The sequence below is a fragment of the Podarcis liolepis genome, assembly GCF_965112155.1.
Source record: "Podarcis liolepis genome assembly, chromosome: 14".
Lineage (NCBI taxonomy): Eukaryota > Metazoa > Chordata > Lepidosauria > Squamata > Lacertidae > Podarcis > Podarcis liolepis.
This window is the reverse complement of record NC_139569.1, coordinates 44,207,086-44,233,958: the sequence shown is the minus strand read 5'-3', so window position 1 is coordinate 44,233,958 and position 26,873 is coordinate 44,207,086. Positions and strand designations below refer to the sequence as shown.

Sequence of the window (26,873 nt, the reverse complement as noted above, 5' to 3'; positions counted from 1 at the left end):
TGGGGGGAGGGAGGAGCCGTGTTGCTTTGCCAGCACCCCCCCATTGCCCCGCACTGCTTCCAGGGGGAGGGGAGAGTTGCGCCGCTTTGCGGGTAAGGTCGCAAATATAAGCCGCACTTGACTTTTCACAATTGGAATTTTTTTTGGGGGGGGTGCGTCTTATATTCAGGCAATTACGGTATATATGATTTTTGGTTTTGCATGTGCTCACACCAGTGCTGCAATTCCATTGCCTACTTGCCCAGGTTCTGGAGCTCTTCAATCTGTAGTTTCACTATATTGAATAGTCTGTAGTAGTCAAGTTGGCAAATTACATCAGGGTTCACCTTACTCCTGACTATTTATAAGTAGATTACACACCACTGCTCCAAATAAATTATTTCTTATTCTTTTTCCCTAATGGGAGAGATCCATTGTTTTATTTCCCCTAATTCAGAAGAAAGTATGCTTATTTATTTCTAACTTTTATTTCCTATTTCCAGTTGGTATCTGCATTGCATCTGAATTGGTTTTATATATGCATTATTGTTGTTTTAAATATATAAATAAAACATATAAAACAGTTTTTAAAATTGGGTTTTAATATATGCAGGTTTTAAAAACCATTGCTTTAGAATTGTTTAAAAATGATGCAAGCGGACTTGAGAGCTTAATGGACTGAAAGGTGACATGCAACTGTTAAAAATTTTTTTTAAAGCATCTGGGGACCTACACTCCTGTGAAACTTCCACATATAAGAGCCAATTAGCAAATATTCACTATGGGGCAGACGCAAGGGCAGAGAAGGAACATGTTTCTCCATTCAAGTAAATGGGAGAGGAAATACACAATTTGCATGGAACCCCAGTACAGGACTGAATTAAAGCTTCTCCCAAAGACATGTTAAGACTTTCTCAACTGGATCCTTTTATCATTTAGCAACAAACATGGCCAAATGGAATGGAAGAAAGGAAACTGCCTGAGCCAGTGGCGCAGCTTAATCAATGTAATGCTTTAATGGCAAAGACCTGACAGCTCAATCTTAGTGAGACAACGTTCTGCCTCTTATTGCCAGCCTGAGAACAAAACTATGTGAAGCAGACAGCACTCTCAAGAGTGTACCACACAAGCTAGTGACAACTGACTACAATGGGACCCAAACGACTGATAAAGGAAGATACAATTTACTGAGATGGCTGTGTCTTGGTATGTTCATGTGCTTGCCACATACAGCACAACACACAATGGCAATTTTTCAAACTTCAGTCCCCTAGACAGTGGCCTAGAAAAGTTAATATTCATGAAGTGGTACCTTGGCTCTCAAACTTAATCCGTTCCGGAAGTCCATTCCAAAACCAAGGTGCACTTTCCCATAGAAAGTAATGCAAAATGGATGAATCCGTTCCAGACTTTTAAAAACAACCCCTAAAACAGCAGTTTAACGTGAATTTTACTATCTAACGAGACTACTGATGCATAAAATGAAACCAATAAACAATGTACTGCAGTCACACAATCAATCAATCAATCAATTGTAAGACCTATTGCAGTCGTTAAGAGTCGTCAACAGGCTCATCTCAGCTATCTGCCAATCTCCCATTCCCACCACCCTTCTGAGTAATACCCCTCCCCACCTTCTCACTATATAGAAGGATCTGGCAACTTCTGTTTCAGTGTATCTGAAGAAGTGTGCATGCACACGAAAGCTCATACCAAGAACTAACTTAGTTGGTCTTTAAGGTGCTACTGGAAGGAATATTTTTTATTTTAATCAATCAATCAGTAGCTGAACTGGGTACTACACAGTTACAAAAACACAAAATAGGAAAAACAGACAGACCTCAGCGTAACACTGAAAACAGAAATGTGGCACTCAAATCAGAAGTGTAACACTCAAAACGGAGCACGTTCGGCTTTCGAAAAAGGTTCGCAAACTGAACACTTCTGGGCTTGCAGTGTTTGGGTTCCAAGTTGTTTGAGTACCAAGGCGTTGAGAACCAAGGTAGCACTGTACCTAGGAGGACTGATGAATTTAAGGTTCAGAAGCAACACCAAAGAACTCAGCAAGGAGTCAAGAGACTGAACTGCACGATTTTGTGAATGCTATCTGCAAAATAAGCTTGAAGAGAAACACAAAGGAATGGTCAAATACAGAGTCTCTGGCGGAAGGAGAAAGAGGGATGCCTTAGGTGGTCTTAATCCAGCACAGCTCACTCCAGAATGGCATCGCCAAAGGAGAAGAATTAAGCAAATCTTCCTGTACTGTAATTCTGTTGCTCTGTCCAAGAACTGCCACTCCCAAGCTGGCAATAGCCCAAGCATCATCACTTGTGACTCAGCTGTTCTATTAAGCACTGGAGAGACCCTCTCTATGGAATAATCTGGTGGAACTTTTTCTTTTCTATACCAGATCAATAAGCACAGAGAAGGACAATCTTCCCTCTTTCTAGGAGTAAATCGACTCCACGGATTCAGAGGCCAGGCAGAATACTGGCTCTCTATCCCGTCAAAGACGACAGCATACGATTAGAAAGTCTCACAGCTGTTAACACTTGTATTCCCACGCCTCTCATAAGAGCATCTAGCAAAAATATGCAAGAATACTTCTGAGCAAGGAAATAAAATAAAAAGGGAAGGGGCAGTTCCATGGGACCCATTGTAAAAGCAGCTAGGGCTGTATAAACATTGCAGAGGTGAAATCACAACAAAGGTAATTATTTCTCTCAATTTAGATTGAAGCTGTTTGCGCAGGGAAACGCACCAAAACGCAGTATTCCATAGGAAACGATGAGATAGATACAGAACAGATATGGATTGTGGCTAATGTCAGAGCAGAAGCAGGAACACACTGGTCGCAGAGGAAACAGGAATGTGTACACAGCCCAAGGGTGAATAAAAAAAGACTACCCAAGCCTTACATAGGTGGGGTGGGAAGCTTAGGAAATGCAGACATGGGAAAATATTTTATACCAACACCCCCGTCCTCTGTAAAATGGTCTCTGCAGAAATAAGCCCCACAGACTTCAAATGGGGCTTACTCTAGAGCAAGAGTTGGAGCCTTAAGCCTACTGCACAATGGCTGCTTGGATGCTCACTTTAGCATAATACTAAAGCTGAGAAGATTATAATGGCACAAGGATGACGTGCAAATTTGTGAAGCATTCCGTTTAAAAAAAAAAAGTTGCTTGGGAACTTTGGGGCCTTCTTGGTGGTGGCACCCCAATTAAGGGACTCCCTCCTTGCAAAGAGATCTGGAGGTTATCTGCATGCATTTTGGACACCAGCTGAAAGCAGTTCTGCGTGCAGCTGGATGCTAAACATTAATGCTGAGCCTTTGCTGTTTTAGTACTACAGAAAGCCTCCCGGTGGTTTAAAAGGGTTGATTATGTATTGCAGGCTGTGTTTGTTGCTTCACTTCAAGTTCTGCACTGAGCTCTGGGATTGCCTGTGGCAATGAAGAACAGCCAACAAAATAATTTTAAACAAAATGTCTACACGGAGCTCCCTTGTCACAGGGAACAATGTGCTGTATTGACCAAATCCAATGCCCTTTTAAATGTGTTGTGGGAGAGGGACTATTGGTTTGTTGTTCTTATTTTTACTATGCATTTGGGGTTTTTTAATATTCTAACTTTATGTTGTGAACCGCCCTGGATCTGGTATACAATTTTTAAAAATAAATAATAATAGTAATAACAATAACAATAATAAAGGTAAAGGGACCCCTGACTGTTAGGTTCAGTCGCGGACGACTTTGGGGTTGTGGCGTTCATCTCACTTTACTGGCCGAGGGAGCCGGCGTACAGCTTCCGGGTCATGTGGCCAGCATGACTAAGCCGCTTTTGGCGAACCAGAGCAGCGCACGGAAACGCCGTTTACCTTCCCGCCGGAGCGGTACCTATTTATCTACTTGCACTTTGATGTGTTTTTGAACTGCTAGGTTGGCAGGAGCAGGGACCGAGCAACGGGAGCTCACCCCATCACGGGGATTCGAACCGCCGACCTTCTGATCAGCAAGTCCTAGGCTCAGTGGTTTAGACCACAGCGCCACCTGCGTCCCTAACAACAACAATAATACTTTCCCTTCATTCAACGCTTTTACAAACAAAAAGCAAATTCACTAGCTACTAACCACAACGACTAGATTCTGCATCCACTGTCAAGAGGTGTTGTGTCCCTGAATGCCAGCTGTTGTGTTCATCTCCAGCTTGCAGGCTTTCCACAGGCATCTGGTTGGTCACTGTGAGGATAGGATGCTAGAATAGATGGGCCTCTGGCCTGATCCAGGAGGCTCTTGTTATATTCTTAACTAGGAAGAGCGACTTGGAATGTGCAGATGTACATCCAGCAACATGTGGGGAGGAAACTGAATGGGAAGTCAGAGAGAAGAACTCCTAGTTCATACCGCATGAGGCTACGATGGGCCTTCCAGGCTGTTATGGGGGCTTTCCTCACCAGGTGTATTCCACAACATGGATCACATCCACAGCACACATTTGAAGCACTTGTAATAATTTTAACAGCCATGGCTTCCCCCAAAGAACAACAGGAACTGTAGTTTAAGGATGCTGGGACCTGTAGCTCAGAGGTGTCTCCTAACAGCTCTCAGCACCCTTAAGCTACAGTTCCCAGGATTATTTTGGGGAGGGCAGAGCCATGACTGTTGAAGTGTCGTAGGAGCGCTTTAAATGTATGGCGCAGATCCAGCCACATTCCCGACACAAATAATAGTGCATTAGTGGTGAATTTATACTGGACTGTTTCCAGATCTTACTTTATTGGTTGTTCTCTAAAACTGCCACAGGGGCATAACAAAAGCAGTCCCGAAATTCTGCAAACAATTGTGGTCTGGAAAGTTATGGGATTTCAGCATCAAGTTACACAATATGCCCCGACTGGAAGTGAAGCAGTTGTTAAAAGGTAAAGGACCCCTGACAGTTAGGTCCAGTCGCAGATGACTCTGGGGTTGCGGCGCTCGTCTCGCTTTACAGGCGAGGGAGCCGGTGTTTGTCCGCAGTCAGTTTTTTCAGGTCATCCGGTGCAATGGAACACCGAAACCAGAGCAGCGCACAGAAACGCTGTTTACCTTCCTGCTGGAGCAGTACCTATTTATCTACTTCCACTTTTTGGCGTGCTTTCGAACTGCTAGGTTGGCAAGACCGAGCAACGGGAGCTCACTCTGTTGCGGGGATTCGAACCGCCGACCTTCTGATTGGCAAGGCCAAGAGGCTCAGTGGTTTAGACCACAGAGCCACCCGGGTCCCTTCGAAGCAATTGTTACCACCCCAGAAACTTTTCCAGATACAAACGGTACTGAAAACAAGATCACATTATGACCACCTCAGTAGCATCATGAGCACAAATAATCATGAATGCAGAGTAAACAGGGATTATCTGAAGGGGCTCTGAATGTTTTTATCCTCTCCTTCATTACACATGACTACTACTAAAAGTACTATCATTACAACATTCCATATGGAGTGTTAAGAGACAGGACTAACTATATTGGCAACCCTAGAGAAGTTAACTGTACACAGCCATTCGCGCTCCACACCAACATTTCATATCTTAGGCCAGGAAATCCCTATTTAGCACCAAGTTAGTACAGTAAATTCAAAGGCAGCCTGGACAACACACTCCAAGTTTCAAACACAGTATTCCGAGTTTTATGTACAATCTAAACTTTCTATTCTAAGCAGCATTACTGATATAGGGGAAAAGGGCACATCTCTATACTGAGCCACAATAAATCCATCCTGTGAAAAATATTCTGCCTACTGCTGAAAAAACAAAGAAAATTCCGCAAATGCTAATTGCACGCTGCTAATATATCTTGCAAATTAAGACTAGGAACTTGCTTTTTGACTGAATTATGCTCTGCCTGAAAATCAGATCTTGAATGAATTGCACATTAGCAGGTTTAATTACAAGGGTAAGCATACCATTCTTCCATATCAGAGAAGCCAAATAGCATTCAAGGATACAGGCAGCAGATTTTGGGGGGGGGGGGGATTTTCATGACCTGATGCTACGTACCAACAGCATGAAGTTGTTGTTTTTTGAAAAAAGGACTTGAGGTTTGAGGTACAAGAAAGCAAGTTAGCTAAAGTTGAAAGCAGGCTCATATTTACCATAAAGCTATTCTTGAATCCAGCCTTAGGGTTCAAGTTCCCATTGGACAAAAGTAATTAAGGCATTGGTTGTACTTGTAGGAAGTGGCAGAATGGTAGGGTGGGTTGTATCACTTAAAAAAAATCCTGATAATAAAAAGAAAGCACAGAAAACAACATGTGTTTCCCTGCTATATTAAACTTTCCTTTTGCCACGAGTTAAGATGGAGGGGTGTTCAAAACTAGACTCCCCAGAAGTGGAACAGTCCATTCAGCTACATATCTAGCAATAGTTTAGTTTGGCCATGACAAAACGATTCCCTATATTCTGCTTCAGTGCTGAAATACCAGAAAATAAGCAAAACATGACAAGCCTTTAGAGATAATGGATACACTCTGACTTGGGGTCAAAAACTGTTCCTACCAGTTACATACTGCTTATAATTCCAATTTCCGATACAGCAGCAGAGAAAGTAAAAATCATATTCCAATCTAGCTTGCAAAAGGGTGCAGATGTTTGTCAAGACACAGCCAGACTGTGGTACCACTGACAATGCCTTATATGACCCCGTTTATATTTAGAGAAGAGAAAAGCTAGGAGTGGGTTATTATTCCCCCCCCCACACACAAATTGGCAATTTTTAATATTACTATTATGAAATATTGTATTTTAGACTGATGAACAAAACCTTAAAGGCAATATGTTCATATATTTAGTATGCCAGAATGGTGGGGGGTTTTTTATACACCAAAAGACAAAAATCAAAAATACAAATGAAAAGAGAGATAAATACAGTATTAATTACAAGATTATAAAGCAAAAAATGGTCTTTGGACTGTAGAACTGACCTCCCGTCTATTCCCTGTTTCAATTAGGTTACTTGTTGCCAGTACACACTTTTATCATAGATTGACTAATTCTTAATTTATCTTAGATCTCGTATCTTTCTTAAAGCTACTACTGAAATTATTCAAATGCTGAGACAGAGTTTAAACTGCTGTAATTATTTTGCAAATAAACTTTGAAGACCTCCCATTTTGGAACAAATTCCTGTTTTGGTTTGTTCTTTTATTTTTTCTGATAGGCTAAAAGGAGAGAGGGAGCGCACAGAATTCTCAAATACAAGAGCAAGATGCACTCTGGACTCTTGGAGGGCACTGTCGTTGTCACAAGAGAAAGATTTGACGCCTTCTTTGCTGTGGCCTCCCTTTTGCTGGCATAGTTAAGTGGACCTGTTTCTGACCTCTTGACTGGGCCTCAAAGGACTCGGGAGTGGAAAAAGTACAGAGAAACATAATACCACCCAAATTCATGCTGCTGCAAATTGTTTGGATCCATGTCAAAGGCAGAAATACAAGTGATGATAGCACAGATTGTATTCCTCCTGCAACATGGTGGCCAAGGTCTTTGCACAACACAACCTCCAACTCCTCTTGCTTCTTACTTATTTCAGATTCCTCCATCTTCTACAGTGTGTGGGGGGCAGGAATAGTAATAGTAGTAGTAGTAGTAGTAGTAGTAGTAGTAGTAGTAGTAGTAATAATAATAATAATAATAGATTTATTTATACCTCACCCTTCCCAGTTTAAAAACTGGGCTCAGGGCAGCTAACAGTAAATATAAAACATTGATTAAAATGCGACTTAAAAACAGCATAAAACAGCATACAACATAAAATGCAGCATCAATATCAATAAAATTCAAAAATTCAGGGGTCTTTTTTTGGGGGGGGGGGACCCAGTCAGTAGACATCGAACTATCACCAAGGCTAACTGGCCAAGTTGGTCCTACTAGGGCCAGCAAGGAGACCAGGGAAGAATTTAAATGTGTGGTCCCAGAAAGGGTTTCTTCATAGAAGAGTAAAGGGAAAAGAGAATAGGGAATAGAGGATCAGGCTAATTCGAATTGAAGGCCAGGCAGAATAGCTCTGTCTTACAGGCCCTGTGGAAGGAGATCAAGTCCTGCAGGGCCCTAGTCTTGTGGGACAGAGCATTCCACAAGGTCGGAGCTGCCACTGAAAAAGCCCTGGCTCTGGTGGAGGATAGTCTGGCTTCCTTAGGGCCTGGGACCTTTAAGCTATTATTATTCATGGACCTTAGAGTCCTCTGCAGGACATACCAGGAGAAGCGGTCCCATAAGCATGAGGGTCCTAGGCCGCATAAGAAGGTCTATGTTTGGAACTACACTATTTGTTTTACTGTACCACTGATTGTTTCTGCTTTTATTGATTTTTCCCTGCTTCTCATAAACTGGCAAAACCAAATAGATGCTGGGTTTATTATAGTTCAGCAACTTGTAGCTTCTGGATAAGGTGCAAGGATAATATGCTCACCTACAGCATATTACAGTAATCTAGTCACAAGGTTATCCTTACTTCCCGGTCCAGGAACAGTTGTAGTTGGTGCGCCAAGCGAAGCTGCTAATGAGCCACAAATGGTCACCAGGGCTTCTAGTGACAGCAATGGATTTGGGTCTGAACCCACCAAACTGTCACCCAGGGCAGGTAAACAACCCAATTCCGAGACCTAGTAACCACCCATAAATAAAAATCATTTTAAAATGGTAGGTGCTGCAGCAATCTAAAGGAGGTACCTCGCATTTCTAGTGATGCTGATATGCTAAAGCATTGCAAGGCTGGAGTACTTCTTTCAACAAGATTCCCATTCACAACGACACTGAGAAATTGTATTACTCGTTATAGGCAGAACATTTGCTATTTCTGGGTTTGAACCTCTTTCTCCCATTGTTGCTCCAACTGAAATTGTGCGTTTCTGTGACCTTTACACACGATGTGGCTGCAGACATTGCATTACCATGATGCAGAATGCAGGGAAATTGGAGAAGTTGTGGACGACTGTTGCCATACCAATAAGGTATCCTTCAGCTCAGAAATGAACGGCAAGTAGAATACAAGTTGCCAAATTAGGAAATATTCTTAGTATATTGGAGTAAGAGGGGATGGTGTCAGCATCCCTCTCCCAAAACTGGGCGGCCCGATCTTCTGTATACCCAGCTGCCCATTCCTATTCTGGCAGAATTTGTCTTATGCCAATGTCATAGAATCAGAGTTGGAAGAGACCACAAGGGCCATCGAGTCCAACCCCATGCCAAGCAGGAAACACCATCAGAGCACTCCTCTGCTATACATTTAAAGCACTCATATACCTCTGGTACAGTCATGACTTCCCCCAAAGAATCCTGGGAACTGCCCAGAGCTGTTACGAGACCCTACAGTGCCCATGTTTCTTGGGGGGGGGGGAGAACCATGACTGGTATGATACTACATTGAATGTAGCAGCTCTTACCTGAGCCAGACCATTTATCCCCCTAGGTCAGTATTATCTGCTAGTAACTTGGCAATGGCCTGGTAAAGTTATAGACAGGACTTCTTTCCCAACTCTAACTGGGTATGCCAGGGATTGAACCTAGGAAACTTCTACATGCAATGCATGTGCTCTACACCAGTGAGCTAAAGCTCCGGACAGTCGCCAGGGGCTGCGGCAGTTAACCCAACTGTTGGCTCAGTAACTTGCCTCCCTTTCCTACTGTGTTCTGGTTCATTGCTGCCTTTCTTCCTTGCTATCTTGTCTTAACTGCAGTGCAAATGTCTGCAACCTCTTGAGGATTTGCTCTCAGACCACTTCAGTCAAACTCTGGAGGATTGGCTGGGCAAGTTGCTTCATCTCCTATCAAACTTTCAACCATTCACCAAGCCCTAGTGCTCCCTGCCCTAGCTCCCAAGAGGCGGTAGTACTTGACACTCTACAGCCATGGCCTCTCCACCACAACCAAGATGCCACAACTACATTAACTGCTTAAACCAGTGTTTCCCAAACTTGGGTCTCCAGCTGTTTTTGGACTACAACTCCCATCAGCCCTAGCTAGCAAGACCAGTGGTCAGGGATGATGGGAATTGCAGGCAAAAAACAGCTAGAGACCAAAGTTAGGAAAACACTGATTTAAACCATAGGCTTCCAGCACAGTTCAGTACAGTTCTAGGACGTGGGTGGCGCTGTGGTCTAAACCACAGAGCCTAGGGCTTGCCGATCAGAAGGTTGGTGGTTCGAATCCCCATGATGGGGTGAGCTTCCGTTGCTTGGTCCCTGCTCCTGCCAACCTAGCAGTTCGAAAGCATGCTAGTGCAAGTTGATAAATAGGTACCGCTCCGGCGGGAAGGTAAATGGTGTTTCCGTGCGCTGCTCTGGTTTGCCAGAAGCGGCTTAGTCATGCTGGCCACATGACCCGGATGCTGTCTGCGGACAGTAAAGCGAGATGAGCGCCACAACCCCAGAGTCGTCCGCGACTGGACTTAACGGTCAGATGTCCCTTTACTATGTGCCATTCCCTGCAACTAAATATACCAGAGAAAGGTGGTCACAAAGCCCAGCTGACAAATCTGCAACAGAGGAATCACTTTCTATACCTGGTGAAATAGAAGGCTATGGACTATATACTTCAATGAAACCAGCACCGTTGTAAGCAATGCATAATAAAGCTACAGATCACACAGCCTTTACCACTCTGGATGGTGAGAGCGAGTCACAGAGGAGCTGCAAGCCGATTTAAAGGAATCACAGCAATAAGTACATGCTTGGATTCAGAACTCATCAGTAGTCAAACACTGGCACTTCAAGAGTGCAGATCAGCAATAGTATTTTTAGCATGATTGCGAACTTTTTGCACTTTCAGCCAGCTCCCTGTAGATTTGTACAGCTGAGTCATTATAGAAGCTTCTAAACTGCTCAGAACCAACAGAAAAGCCTGGTACTTGGCAGGGCTTGTCCCTCCCAACCTACAGGCTGAGGCCTTGAGACAAATCTGGGCAATGCTGCAGTCCTGGTGTCCAGCACTTCGCCAAGATGCCAGCTGCTGCACCAAGACATGGCGAAGGAAATCTGCCTACTGGAAATCTGACTCTCGACAAAGCATCCAGTCTTCGCTTACTAAAGCAGTCAACTGAAGGAGATTTCTTCCTTTGCTGAATGATGCACTTGGGAAGGCCATCTACATTGCTACTTGCTTTTTAAAAACCTGCCTGGAACCCTGGAGAACCAATGCCAGCCCATGCAGAGAATACTAAACTGCGTGGACCAACAGTATGACTCAGTATAAAGTCGCTTCCTATGTTTCACAGTTTTAAATTTTGAACTCCTTCTCCAAAATAGGCTTTTCCATACATAGGCAAAATCAGCTCTCTTCTGCTGTTCCTCTGGCTCTGCAGAGTCATTGCAAAGCAGAAGAAACAGTAAGGGGCAAGGGAGGCTAGAACAGTGAACATGCGATGGCAGAGTTTTGCATGGGAACGCAGACACCCACTGCTGCTTCCTTGCTGTTCAGCCACTTCAAACACTTCTTTTTTGCTGAAGGTGGTGGTGGGGAGGCCACCCAGCTCAAGCAGAATTCTGTGCTTGGATTGAGAATCAAAGTGGTATGTGATTCAGAGCTGACTTATGACCACGAGACGACAACACACCCATAGTTCAGTTTTTGCAGAGGAGTTAATGTAGCTGCATGCACCAAAAGGCACACAATATTGCCAACTTGGGCCTGCTGTCAGCCTTCCCACCAGAGTACCTGTCCCCTTTTGCTGAAAGATTCTCAAAATATCCAATGCCCTTCTTTATCCGTTAATGTTTTATTTTACAGAATCACAGAATTGTAGAGTTGGAAGGCACAACGAGGATCATCTAGTCCAACCCCCTGCAGTGCAGGAATCTTTCACCCAACATGGGATTCGAACCCACAACACAGAGATTAAGAGTCTCATGCTTTACCAACTCTATGTAGATTTCAATTTTTCCCCCTTTTTATTATGGACTGTTTATGTAATTATTGCTTAATGTAGGATGAAATGTGGGGCTTTTTTTTTTAGAAAGATAAGTGCTTATACACACACAGAACACCCTGAATGTTATACAATCCCTGCCCTCTAGGTGGGTTAATAGATGTGTGGGTGTTGCCACTTGTCCTATTTCTAATATGACTTTTCTCACATTGGGTATGGTCTGAAAATCTCTTGCTATGCATATTGTCTGTTGAACCTTAGCTACAAATTCAGGCCCTACATTGACACTGGTTAACTTAATGGATTTATTTAACAGGTTATATACATAGCTTGTTGGTAGCACTCCTAACAGACCTATGCAGAACATCTTCTGGTCTTAGGGATGGGAGTAGAGATGGAGTCACAAAGCTGGGCTGTACATTTCAGGGAACAATGCACAGTTAATTTACTGTGCCCACATGTACAACACATGATGCCCAGATTGAACTGGCGCTTGGGCCCATATGCAATGCTATTTCTGCCCTATGTCTCATAAATATGCTCTCAATGCCAATGGGATCGTTCTGCATTGCAAGAATGCCTCTAAATTGCACGCTCATAGTCAATGGAAACAGTTATCTAGGTTGGTAAAATCTTAACTTTTGTGGTCAGGGCAAACTGTGGGTATCAAAGCAGACTTCTGCCACGGGCAGAATTTGAGCAAGTTTTGCATCACTGTAAAGATACTCAAGCGGGGTTTGCTTTGCTTGTCGGGGCTCCCATCCGAGGGAAGTTATTTTTGCAGCAGTATCTTACAGCTGGTTGCAGTGCAGTTAAGAAGTACTGTAGTCATATATTGCTGCAATACAATGGAGTCTAGTGCAGCAGGTCTACAGTACAGAAATAAGTTACGGAGCACGCTTTGTTCAGGTAGTTGCCTAGGCATGTCTGGTTAATGCTGGGCCTCTTTGAGGCCTTCTTGATCACATGCACACTGTCTGGAAATCCTTACTGATATGTTACCCCTTCGCACATTGCCTCCCTGACTTGTATTATATGCACTTTTAATGGGACATTGGGTACATCCAGCAGACCACTTCATTTCCTTAATCACCACAGTCCCCACCTCCCCTGCAGAGATTGTCAAAGTGGCACACACAATTTTTACAGACGGCTACAGTTGAGCAAGTGCCAATACTGCCCCACCTTAAGATGTCTGCACCAAGCTCTTGCCCCAGCCCACTGCGGCCATTATTCTATTGCAATACAAGCAAGCCCGTTAAAAGCACAATATATGCCCAGCAGAGTTAATGGCTGCCATTTACAGGGCTCTTTGGGAATCAGTTTGGTAGGGCAGATGTCCTCTGAGCATCCAACATCTTCCACTAATGCAGCCCTGCAGAAACTAGTTGTATTAATATAACACATCTGTTGCCAAAATGAGCACAGCCGAAAACGATAACGGTGAAGGAACTAAAGTACTTCCCTGACAGGCAACTTTTGCAATCGAGACTAATAACATAAATGGGCCTTCTGCATGTGGTTTCAAGCCCACCCGTCCCACTTCCTGGGAACACCCACCTGTTCCCCACCCACTCCCATTACCTGAGCAGGAGAGGCATATAAGCCTTTCCTTAAGCCATTCTTGCTAGAAGTTTGCAGAACCGCTCAGAAGCTATTTAAGATGATGATGCCAAAAGGATTTACAACAGCCTGACTGGACCAGCAAAAATACTGCCGAAACATCATACTGATTTGTCCTGCCACCCGTCAAAGCCAGTGGTAATTTCCAAGGCTTTAACAGGATAAAAATACATTTTGGTTTCTTCTGCAAAAGCCAATACAACACACATTCTCAAAGAACTGTACTGAGTATCATTGTAAACTTTGAGAAGCCCAGCTGAGCAAAAGCAGAATAGTTTTCAGAGGGCAGTGACTAGACTATTTTGGGTTTCTTTTACTTAGCTTGGCTTCTCAAAGTTTCATCTTCCTGACTCATCACAGGCTGGCAAATCACAGAAACTCTGCAGCAGGAGAGGACAACACTCAAAGAAACAGGTGCAAATGCTTGGCTCCCCCATGAAGGAAAACTTCAAAAGGATAATGGAATGTGAGAGTCTAGTGCAATCACATCCAACCAGAGATACTATCCTAACCTGGTAGATACAGATCAGTAATCTCACAATAGGAATAGAGGCACCTCTCACAGGCCCTTGACCCAGGAAGAGCTACCACCCACTGCCTAGAGTCAAGATTTGGGCATCTGCTAATGAGCCTGAATGAGGCTCCTTTCATTTCTTTCTACACCCCCTGCAGGGGACAGCTTCAATTGCTGTGGGAACTTCTGGTGGGTTGAAAAGCACAGTAAAAAACAACAATAGTCTAAATAAATACAATTAAACTCCTTACCGTCATCACCTACCCACGTTGCACCAGCCTAAAATATTACAACAGCCCACGATTCGAAGCCACTTTGGGGAGCACAACTCCAACCAGCTGGCTCTACAGGAGCATCACAGAAAACACTACTACTGCCCCCGCCCAATATTTACCATTGCAATCTCAATGCAGTATCAGGTTTAGAAACTTATCGCTCCCTATTAATTGGGGAGGGGGGCAGCTACAGTTTCCCTTCCCCAAAAGGTCTCACTTAGTGCCCCAATATTACTCTTGAGGGAATGGGTGCCTTAGTAAAACAGTAACAATAATAATGTTAAGAAAGAAGCTGTCGGGAATAATGAGAACCTGCCGTTATGCCAGGAACCTCTCCTGGTGACAAAGCTGCAAAAAAAGGCAATCCGGCAACTGTTGCTGTGCGTCAGCAGAGTCACTCACCAGACTGCAGGCTAGGCTGGGCTGCAGCATCCGAATCCTGGGAGCTCCATGGCCTGTCCCACCCTGGCTGGCTGAGAGACTGCAGCCCAAGGCACAGGTCAGTGGTGTCTGGGAGACCACGCGGACCTTCCTGCACAGAAGGTGGGAAGAGCATTCTGCTTGCTGCCACTCCCTTGGAGTCCTGGAAGTCTGCTCAGACAGGGGGAAGAAAGAAAGAAAAACACACACAAATAAAAATACACTCACGCACGAGCTCGGGAGTTTAAGAGTTTTGCAGAGGGAGAAGCCCAAACCAGATCTCACGATATTCAGCAGCTATTATTCCTACAGATAGTGATGACATGGAGGGGTGGCGGGGAGGAGAGGAGCAGAGCACCAGATGGCCTGCGCCCAGACCCACGTCCACCCTCCTATCCCGCCGGCACTAGTGACTGGGCCGGCATGTGATCAGGCTCTGCTGATGCTTACCGTTCTGCCAGAGACGTCACTGGGCCATGCAATATAGCCACATCTTCGCTTACATGATAGAGGTGGAGAGCAAGCCTGCCCATGGGAGCCGAGGCAGCATGCAGGAGGGGAGAAGAGGCGAGGCCAGCGGACACAGTTAAACAGGGAGCTGTAGCTTAGCTCTGAGCGGGGAGGTGGCTGGAGGCAGCAGCCATCCCCCTCAGTTAAAGCAGAGCAGCAGAGGCAGCAGCACAGCGGCAGAGAGTGATTGTGTGTGTGTGAGAGAGAGAGTGAGTGAGAGAGAGATCACACTGTTGGCTTGGTGCTCTCCAGCTCCCCTGGCCCCGCCTCCCCACCCACAACCCCCAAAAAACCCTTTCGTCCTGGAATGTTTCCAGCTGCTGGCGCAAGCCCTGGAAGCAGCAAAATGCAAAGCTTCACAATTCTGCTAGCATCGTCTGTTTGCTTTAAACTTGGCTGCCGTGAGCCCTCACAGTCTCTGCATTGTTTACCGCTATGGGTAACCTTCAAATAAAAGAAAGATTCTGAGCTATGCGTTGGAAGGTGCATGCCCACTTAAAGGGTAGTGGTAACAGAGCCTGATGTTCAAACAGTGCTAAGGTTAAAGTCAGCATCCCCCTGCCTTAATAATAATATAAAAAAACTATTTTGGAGGGGGGGACAGCCACACCCAAAGCATAACCTGTCACTACACTGCTTTCCCATCTAAAAAAAATATATCTCTGAAATAAATGGCACAGGGATGTAGGAGGAAAACGCAGTTATGTTTTGCAAGTCTCCAAATTCCAGCATAATGCAGAACAGGGTGGGAGCCAGACCAGAGAACCTTGTCTCCTTTGAAGCTCTAGTCATAAGGTGTTCCAGCAGTAACATCCTGCTCACACTGCCACCCACCTGAGATTTAACCACTGGAACAAACACCAAAGAGCACAGCTACCTGTGCCAACCACCACATTTATGTAGTAGGCAGCTTGCATTTTATGCATTATCGCCTGATAAAATCCTTCCTCTCCAGCCCAGCAAGATTCCCTACACACAAAAGGATCCCTCCAATATAGGGATAAGGCATTCGCTGCCTTGCATCATAACCACAACTCATGTTTTGAAAAATTAAGCTGTATTACACTTTTTTTGAGTTTTATTGTAAACAAAATTTGCAACGGTAGTGAGTTGCCCTTAGGATGCTAAATGAAAACCAAAGGTTGCTGGATCCCAGTATTCCTGACATTTACAGTTAACTATTCATGCATAACTTTGTTAACTATTGATAACTGATTACATTAAGTTTAGAACAGTCCTGTGTTTTTTTGCTGGTCTCCCACAGCTGTGGAATTCTTTTCTCTTCCCCCTCAGAAGTTTTTTTTAAAAAAACTGATAGAATATTTAGAATATTTAAAACCTTGCAATTTAGGTTGTCATTTGTTGGCTAAGATTAAATTGGAGATGTTATTGTAAATGGATCATATTGCATGTTATTTCCATTTTTAAAAAAGAGTGTGCTCTGAAAGTTTTGGGATAGAGGTGAATGCAAATTTAAGCTAGGAAGTCCTATTCTGGAACTCATGGGATTTTAAAAGCTATGACTTAAACATGCATGCTAGCTGGGTAGAAATTTTATCAAATCATTTGGGGGGGGCTTGGATCAGTTGAGTGGCTGAATTGTACATGCCTTTAGAGTGCTTATTGCAAACACAGAACACTGATTAAGGATTCTCTATTAGACACAGCAGAGGTCTAAATACAATATTTAAAAAATCTGCACAAAGTGGCATTTGATGGGCAATATCAGTTGATATATTTCTTACAGAAGGGAGAAAGGGGAACACAATTCCTTGTTATCTATGTTTAGAATATGCCTAATAAACTATATGTTGAAACAGCAATGTTTAAAATGAGAAAATTGCTTGGGAAGGGCAGATGGTATAAGGCAGATCGTATAAAGTCCCCACACCCTGGCGGGCAATATTTAGCCGTGTGATTTCGCCAAACCACAGCCCAGAGGTGAAAGTGCTCAGAAGAACATCTGAATCTGATCACAGACTGTATAATTAAAAAAAAAAAATCATTTGTGGCTGTATTAGGATGCCACAAATGGTGCACTGGGCTGACCAGCGTTCAACATGACTTGGAGAATTTGTGTCCATGATGGAACTTCAGCATAAGGCTCCAAGTTTGAGAGCGAAACTGGTAATTACCTAAAAACTGGAGTATAGACTTAGTAGTGTGTTTGCTGCAGGTCCATGCAGGCACAGGGGGGAAACTCACATAACACCACGGAAGCACACAACTGTTTCCTAGGAGTTTCAGTTTTTAGCAAGAAAGCAGCAGTCTCATGGTTGCCAAGATATTCTTGAATGTGTGGGCAATGTCTGAAGTCTCAGAGCCAGAGGGAATGCTGAATAAAATTTATACTATTCCTGGGGATAGAGTGAAAGGCAGGGCTTGGGTGCCCTCACATGGCTTTCCAACTTTCTTGTGGTTGCAGAATTATGACAACTGCAAAGTATTGATGCAAACTTGCACCGATATCATTTGCACAGTTCACAGTAGTCTGATTTTATCACTTGCAACTCTTCAGGTTGTATCAAATCTACTGCTAAATGAAAGTCACTAAGCGGTAGATTTGCTGCACTGGCAGAACGTCGTTGCACAAGGAAAAATCACATGCACTACCAAAGATGGCTGTGCAATGGACTGCACAGCTGTTTCACAACTGTGTTGGATTCCTTTGTTGTGCAGCCTTTAAACTCTGCCATCTCCTACAACCCAGGTTATGTCCACATGAAACATGCTTTGTGTTAATAGCCTTACAGGGCAATCCTATGCACGTCTGCTAAAAGACCCACTGAGTTCAGTATATTCCACAGACTAGTTGCTTTCATGCAGGAACCTTTTGAACTATGTCTACACATAAGTGCTACACTGCAAGTGTGGTATACAAGCCTATTCTAGAGCTATACTCTCAAGAACAACCATTTCCTTAAAATGCAGAGAAACAAAGCATATACCAGTATTGCTCACTCAACATGATCTCCTTTGCGGGAATAATAATCCTTTAATCTGAAATCCTGTTAAGCATTAATACTATTCTCAGAAAGGAGTAAAACTTAAATCTTTTTAACAAGTGCCAGTTTATTCCCTTGGAGAATAAAGCCCAATCTTCATTCGCTGAGGGCACATCTCAATCAGCTAGGTAAAGCTACCGAATTGGGATTCTATGACTTTTTCTAAACCCAGAACTCACCCTAAAACTTCATATTTACTTTTGGCAATATAAGGGCCACCTTGTTTTTCCACTTACAAAGGAATCAGCATGTTCCACCAAAGGATGGAGGACAGACCTAGGCATTTGCCCAAGTAGCAGTAGCAGCAGCAGTAATTAATAATAATAATAATAATAATAATAATAATAATAATAATAATTTATTTATACCCTGCCCATCTGGCTGGGTTTCCCCAGCCACTCTGGGCAGCTTCTAACAAAAGATTAAAAATACATTAAAACATCAGTCATTAAAAACTTCCCTAAACAGGGCTACCTTCAGATGTCTTCTAAACATCAGATAGTTGTTTATGTCTTTGAAATCTGATGGGAGGGCGTTCCACACGGCGGGTGCCACTACCGAGAAGGCCCTCTGCCTGGTTCCCTGCAACTGCTATTTTATGTTTGAGCACTTCGCTTCCCAAAAGGTCTGTGTTTTCCACTGTCCAGAGTTATGAAAACCTGGACAAACATCAGTTATTCACAACACAGTAAACCAATTATTCTAAAACAAGCTGCTCTGTTGGTAGAGCATGAGACTTTTAATTTCAGGGTTGTGGGTTCAAGCCCTTCCAATTCTATGTTTCCTGTGCAGTACCACAGAAGGATGCAGGGAGGACAGCATGCCAGTCTACAGGAAACCAGGCTTCTTCTTGTAACTTTAAAACTATGTTTTTGTGATATCCCATGGTTGCTTAGTGGCTGTTTGTGGGCTGAGATGTCCACTTGCCATACTCATTTTCAGCCTAAAACACGATGGTCTCTTTAAAGGAGTCAAGATCTAGGGGAGAGGCTCTCTTAGAAATTAACCTGGTATGAGCTTTGGAAGCAACCCCCACCCACTTCTATGATTTTCAGATTGCAGGCTGAATAGTCCTATAAGCATTTACATCAACAGGAGCAGATGGTATTCCCCAGGTGTCTGCAGGAGATCAAGTGATATTGCTATGAGAATGATGCCAGGTTATAAATCCTTCAGAGGCTCATGGCAGAGAAGGCAGTGCCACTGGGATTAGCAATTAGTATGACTGGAAACAGTGGGTAGATGCAGCCAATAAATTTCACCAAGTCATGCCCACATGCTTGATGAGATGCCGCCTGAGCAGAACCAGTCAAATGCTTCATTTTATGAAAGAAGGCTCAGCTCCTGCAAAGCTGTTGTTCAACCTCCCAAGAAGTAATCCTCTTTAAATATTCAAAAGACCTTGTTAGCCCAGGTCTGGATTGCACAATCTGAATTTAACTTTCATCAAAAGGGTCTGGAGATGGCTACGGGCAGAGATTTAAGGCTCCATCAACAGTTTTACTGACCCAGGAACAGCATTTTTGGACGAATGCACTTTAAAGCTTAACTTCTCAAGGTCAAAAAACTGCACGCAAACTACTACTGTGGGTGTGTGATAAGGGAATTTACCACCTGCATGGTGGCGGGCTACAGTTCTATGTGCGCATAATGCCACCAACGTTAGTTAGAAGAGATCATTCACATATTATAGTTACGTGTTTCAAGGTTAAGGCTGACCCAACAACAAATCCATACAGCCCCATAAAATCTGATGCGTAATGAATGCTCTGAAAAGGTAGGGCCTTGAGTGCTGGAAAGAACCCATCTATTCTCTCTTTCTATATGGGTTTTTTGTTCTGTCTTGCAGCAGTGAAGAACCTTTGGCCCATGGGCCAAATTATTATTTATTTAAGTTTATATCCCACCCTTCTTCCCACAGGAGCCCAGAGCAGCAAAAAAAAGGGTGAAAAAACAAAAAAGCATACAGTTTTAGAAGGCATCCTAATCTGGTCACCAAGGCAGGCTTTCTTTTTTTCCAAACCATGCACACCTGAAATCATGTGTTACATCAAGTGCGGAGCAGGGAAAGCCATGACTAAAAAGAAACAACCATGAACTCTAAGTACACTCTAAATTGATCCTTGGTGAGTGAGTGTTGCTGTTAAGTGCCAATAACCAGATTCCTGCTGCATTACAGAATTCCTGATCAGAAACCATATGCAGCCAATCCCTGCCAGAGGTAGGATTTGCTGTCAGCATCAATCAGCTGATGGGTACCAAAAGCAAACCCTACAGGAAAACATTTCCTTTGCCAGCATGGTTTGATTTCAACCCACCTGGGCAGAAGGTAAAGATAAAGGGACCCCTGACCATCAGGTCCAGTCGTGAACGACTCTGGGGTTGCGGCACTCATCTTGCTTTACTGGCTGAGGGAGCCAGCGTACAGCAGTAGTAGTATATATAAACTTGGGGAAGGAGAACACTTCACCTGGCATTGCAGTGACATCAGCTAATGAACAGGTGGGCTTCCCCACCCACCTGTTGAAGTGGCCTGGTACTTGCGTGCAGATTAAATGCAAATAATTGCCAAATCAAAAGGACCTGAACAGCACACAGTCCATTATCTGTGTCCTAAAATAGGAATGGCTATGGATAATTCACAGCCATCTGGATATTTATTATCTAACGTGTGGACCCAAGAAGGTCCACTGCCTCCATTTTCCCCAAACATAATGCAGGTAGAGATCATTGTTATTTCTGATAAAAATAACTTAATTGCTAATTGCTTTACTTATACAGCGAGGATGGGGGATTTTAGCTAAATGAGCATCCAGGGTACAGCTTACATTTATTTAACTACTTGTGGAGCATTTTGTTTCTCTCTAAATACTATTACCAACTTTGGGCTCGAGCTTTGGGAGATTTATAAATCCCTGGCTGCTTCCTGCATCCAAATCCTCAAGGCTGCAGAACAAGACTCAGATCATTTTCATAGGCTTGCTCACTGTCTTTGGATTAGCTATCTGTAGATTTAAGGACTAATTTACAACTAATTTAACACTGACTTGCCTGTTATCTACTGGCACATTCAAGAAAAAGAGCACTTCAGCTACACAACTACAATGTAAACTGAAGCTTTTCTAATTTTACTAAAACTATTTATGCCTGCAATTCTGATTTATTTTTTGCACTGCTCATTGCACTGCTCACAAAATGAAAACAAATGTGTGCTTTCCAACCTCATCAGACAGGGCCAATTTTTAACCATTTAGAAGCATTGGGTAATAGCATTTGTTTTATTTTAATGCTGGTGCACTTTGGCTTGTGTTTTAATACAACAGTCTTTACCTATGGAATGGGTCTGGTCATGCAGCAGAAAGGAGGGAACAGGTGTGCTTGGGAACTTGAAGTTTACCCACAGTATCAGGAATATAATCCTCATCTGACTCTGCCAGCTGTTCCTCGCACACCTTGCTACCAACTTATTTGCTAGCTATTTAAACCATCAAGGAAACTCGCACATTGACTGTAAATATTACAACTCCACAGAAGCCTGCAGACTAACACTCCCCATATTTTAAAATATTATAATCAACTCATTAAGTCACCTGATAATAGATCTCTTTCTTTTGCAATGGGTGTTGTGCAGACTCCCTTGAAGTCAAGTGAGTTCCCCAGCATGCCGTTTATTTGTCGGAAAATCTTTGCGTTGCTGCACGTGGTCAAAGCTGGAACGTCACAGTTGTCCCAGCAATCTTTTATGGTCCTTCCAGTACTGTCCTTCTGGAAACAAAAGCAACCATATTAGCACCACAGAAGGGAGGGGGACCTTAGGTCAGAGAGCCTGAATGCAGTCCTCCATACCTCTCCATTTGGTCATTGCGTGCTTGTTCACATTAGGACTACTCTGGTGTAATTTGAATGGAGGGGAAAGAGTAGTGTACAAGGAGCAACTTTGTGGTCTTTCCCATTCATAATAGTAGATGCTCCCTTTTGTGTGTTGCCCCTGGCTTTTGGTGTGTTGATTCTATGCCAATTATCGTATTTTTTGCTCTATAAGACTCACTTTTTCCTTCCTAAAAAGTAAGGGGAAATGTGTGTGCGTCTTATGGAGCGAATGCAGGCTGCGCAGCTATCCCAGAAGCCAGAACAGCAAGAGGGATTGCTGCTTTCACTGCACAGCGATCCCTCTTGCTGTTTTGGCTTCTGAGATTCAGAATATATTTTTTCTTGTTTTCCTCCTCCAAAAACTAGGTGCGTCTTGTGGTCTGGTGCGTCTTATAGAGCGAACAATACGGTAAGTACAGACAGTGCAGGAATAAAGATAGCTGTATACATACCTCAATTCCTTCTTTTAATTTCTACCCAGGAACTGCACAAAAGCACACAGGCAACTGTAAATTCTCAGCATACATTTTTGCAGGTTTCTGGTTTTGTACAAATTCAAGGGCCAGAATGTGCAATATCCAAGGCAGAATTTTTGAATTTGGTTTGCTTGTGCAGTTTTCTGGTTTTGGTACAAGTGTTTGGGATCAAGGGGAGGGAAATATTGCTCCATTAAGGAATGCACAGGAAATAGGTACCAGAATGGCTGGAAAAGGAATGAGAGCATTGAGGAAGTACTAAGTGTGGAAATAGGAAGTACCAGAATGTGACAATGGATCCACCCCACCCCAAAACACTGAAACAATCTGCAAGCCTAAATGGAGAGAACTGGAGCCCAATTTATCAGATTATCCCTGTACTGTACTGAGTTATCCCTTGTTACGGAAAAATCTAGGTGTGAGGCTGTTACAGTGGAAAGGCATTGAATGACTGTTGTTTGAGATTAACACCATGGGGACTATGCAAATTAAATGGAAACACAAACAACTGCAAACACACAATAAAACTCCGCTGCAGACAAGCTCCAAGACTCTCTGCCCTGTACCAGTCACCAGCTTCACACAACATCCTCAAGTGCTTTTGTCTGACAAAGGTTATCCTTGAACTGCCACCCTGCCTGAATAGAGAGGTGTGAACATAGGCAACTTTTGACTTTTCTATGACTGGAATATAGCCTACTGTACAAAGGCAGGATTCTTAAGAAGAGTTTGGATTTGATATCCCGCTTTATCACTACCTGAAGGAGTCTCAAAGTGGCTAACATTCTCCTCTCCCTTCCTCCCCCAGAACAAATGCTCTGTGATGTGAGTGGGGCTGAGAGACTTCAGAGAAGTGTGACTAGCCCAAGGTCACCCAGCAGCTGCATGTGGAGGAGCGGAGACATGAAACCGGTTCACCAAATTATGAGTCTACCACTCTTAATCACTACACCACGCTGGCTCTTAACCTTTGCTTTGCCTCCAGCTCTGCCTGCCACTAGGCCTGTCCCACCCCCCTCAAAGGGTATGTAATGCTTGGGTTGAAATAGATTACCCACCTTGGAACGGCATAATGAAAGTGATGCCACAAGCAACAAATTTTAACTGAACACTTTCAAAATGTGCTTAAGGAGTCAGCCGCAAGAGCTTTGGAATCAAACTATTACAATGGTAATAAACCAAATACTTAGCATACTCTCAAGTTAGCATTTCCAAGTTTGTGTGAGTGGGTGATTCAGAGCTAGGGTCATTTTTGCTTCCTGTCAATGTAGTCTTTTCATACCATTAATCAAATGATTCCAGTGTCCTCTACTCCACCAACCGCGCCTGCTCAAGGCTGCATCCTCCACACACCAACACAGGCACACAAATGTATGTTTTCAGATATTGCCAAGAACAGACCTGGAGACATGGGGATCGGGGCTTGACTGCTTAAAGTGCAGCATATTAATAAAGCAGTGGTTACAGATCTAAACTCGCACTCCGTAACTCTTGCAACGGTTTCTTAACTTCTGAGACTCTGTGGTTGAGTCTCCAAAGCTTTCTGCACCATGAGGACTAGAACGCTTCATGAAATCAGGACTCAGCAATTCCAGCTTCTCCTAGAACACACAGCTGCAGCTACTGTGTGGTAATCAGCAAGCAGCACAACCACCAGAAAGGAAAAAACCTGAACACAGCACAGTCCTTAAAATATCTGTACTATCACAGAACACACCACAGACAGCCCTTCTAGAATCAACACCTAATAAAAACAACTGAGTTTCAGGCAATTGATTGAGGATAACACCATCTAGCAAGTATTATTCCTGACTCCACCACCCCTGTTCCTGAAGTTTAGGGCCAACAATGAAATACAAAATCAGTTAAGCTATCCAGCCCTTTTTTAAAAAAAGAAACTTGTACAGTCGTACATTCTTATTAAGTTTCATATGCAGTACACAAGCAATTTATTTATGCTATCAATTCAAGTATCCCTCTCCAGTTACAATTTCCAACAAGCCTAAAACTACAGTGCCCAGAATCCTTTGAGGCAAAGCACGTGCCTCAAACGTGCTTTAGAAGTCCCTTCTCTTTGCGGGGAAGTTTGAGCTATCTCACCATTTCTAGTCAGCGTCCACTAACTCACCTCCAAAGAACTTATTCTTTCTCTACTAGCAGAAAAGGTATTTTTTCCACCATGGTGCAAACTGAAACTGAGCGTTGGGTAGAAAAGTACTTCGAAGGAAAGCACGCCCTCCCCCACAAAACACAGAATAACTGAAAAGCCAAGCAGATTTCATTTAGTGGGTCAGAACCAGGGCTTTTTTTCGGCAGCATTTCACAAGAGCTCAGCTCCAGCGCCTCTCAGGTGAGCCCTATTACCAATATAAGAGAACAAAGGATGCGTTCATGTTGAGTCCCGGCACCGCTTTTTCTATAATAGCCCTGGCCAGAACCCATACAAGCAATACCACCATTTTTATCATTTTGCTATGTTAAAAACCTTTGTAGCGCAAGAAGCAGAAAATGGGGAGGAAAGATGTGCAACTTATTGCACGTGCGAAGACTTTCCACCCGGGTCCCACCTAGTTCAATGGCCCGTATTCCCAGGCATTTGCACACAGGTTTGCAATCTAGTAGCGTGCGCCTAGCGACGCCTACTCAGAAGTAAGTCCTGCTGAATTAAATGGGGCTTACTCCTAGGTAACGGGTTAGGATTGTAGCCTAAAGGGGGAGGTCCCACCTAGTTCAATGGCCCGTATTCCCAGGCATTTGCACACAGGTTTGCAAAATAGTAGCGTGCGCCTAGCGACGCCTACTCAGAAGTAAGTCCTGCTGAATTAAATGGGGCTTACTCCTAGGTAACGGATTTCAATGGCCCGTATTCCCAGTCATTTGCACACAGGTTTGCAAACTAGTAGCGTGCGCCTAGCGACGCCTACTCAGAAGTAAGTCCTGCTGAATTAAATGGGGCTTACTCCTAGGAAACTGGGGTTAGGATTGTAGCCTAAAGGGGGGGGGCTGGGGGTTTGGGAAACAGAAAAGCGGGTGGGGCAAGAGAAGCGGAGAGCCAGCTAGAGAAAAACGAAACCAACGGGGGAAATGCAGACAGGCACGGATGCGCACAAGAAAAAAGGGAGGTAACTCCACGCCTGTGTTCCTCGGAATTAAGACCAACTTCGCTTCTTAGAAAGCAAAGCCCATTAGTACACAAACCGAAGTAGGGGAGCGGAAACGAGAGGGAGTGTTGCCGCCCCTATGCGTTCCCTTTTATACGGCCCTTTTATTTGCTTACGATAATAGTCAATATTCACGCTGAAGGTCGTGTGAACGCCGCCGCGCCCCGCTAAGGGTCCCCAGGGCGACTAGCTCTGGGCGACTCCCAAACCGAAACCAAACACCTGCACGGGGGGGGGGGGCGGAGAGCCAGAAGCCACGCGCGGCTCGAGCACGTGAGAACGCTGGGGAAGCCAGACCCGCCCCGGCCACCCCCTTCCTAGGCAGGCGAGGCGACGAGGCCGCGTCCCCCGCGCTGCAAAGCCCTTGGGCCCCCCCCCCGCCCTCCGCAGCTCTCTGCCCACCCGCCGCGGTCACCGAGGGGTTTTTGCAATCCCCGCTTGGAGCCTCTCGCCGTTGCTTCGCCCTCCTCCTGTCTCGGTCCAGCCTCGGACTCACCGGGACCGTAAAAGCCATCACACGGCAACCCTCTCGGAAACCCCGCGCGAGCGCTGCACGCGGGAAACTTATACCTGCGCGTCCGCACGTGGCTCCCCTCCTCCTCCTCCACGGGGCGGAGGAAAAGGCGCTAATTAGGGGGTCGTCGTTAAAAACAGGGAGAAGCAAAGCCCTGCGCGCGCGCTTGCTTCCCCGGGGGGTCGGGCGAAGCGTCGCCGGGTCTGCTCCACCCTCGCGTGCAGGAGTTTGCAAACGCTCCCTGCCCGCCAGAAGGGAGTAGTTTTCAGCACAGGAGGCCGGCTAATTAATCAGCCGTTTGCCTCACTGCCTCACGTATACTTTTGCACGCTCGAATGGCCACGCAAAAGCTTAAATTCGATTTGTTTTTAACTGCGCAACGCCACCCATAGAAATGCACCAAGGCTATCAAGCTAACCTGTTTATTTAGAAAAAAAAGCAATACATGCATATGTGCTTTATTCCGCTGCTGTCGGCCTCCCCACCCGGTGCAAGGCGGTTTGCACGACAAATTTGCAACAGCTGAGGACGCGCACCTCGCTGATTTGGGAGCAAGACCCGCTGGATGCAGTAGGCCTTACCTCTGAGTAGAGGCTGCGCTGTAAAAACCTTAAAACGCCTTGCCAAGAA

The 26,873-nt window shown here is 44.4% G+C and overlaps 1 protein-coding gene across 18 annotated transcripts in view; it reads right to left on the bottom strand.

The window, feature by feature from the left end:
* The window catches only part of CPEB1 (cytoplasmic polyadenylation element binding protein 1), a 49,699-nt gene extending 23,241 nt beyond the window's left edge, over positions 1-26,458 (bottom strand). For 2 of the 18 annotated variants that reach the window (XM_083475802.1, XM_083475815.1), the window contains exons 1-3: positions 26,226-26,431; positions 21,813-21,987; positions 14,690-14,878 (exon numbers count right to left, since the gene is read on the bottom strand). In XM_083475802.1, coding sequence (XP_083331928.1) covers positions 14,690-14,878; positions 21,813-21,987; positions 26,226-26,243 — 382 coding nt within the window. In that variant the 5' untranslated portion in view covers positions 26,244-26,431. Of the gene's footprint in view, positions 1-14,689; positions 14,879-14,992; positions 15,095-15,157; positions 15,477-21,812; positions 21,988-25,845; positions 26,011-26,131; positions 26,192-26,225 lie in introns of those variants that run through there. The other 16 variants (XM_083475812.1, XM_083475814.1, XM_083475817.1 and 13 more) reach the window with 14 other exon arrangements.
* Positions 26,459-26,873: the final 415 nt, after the last annotated feature.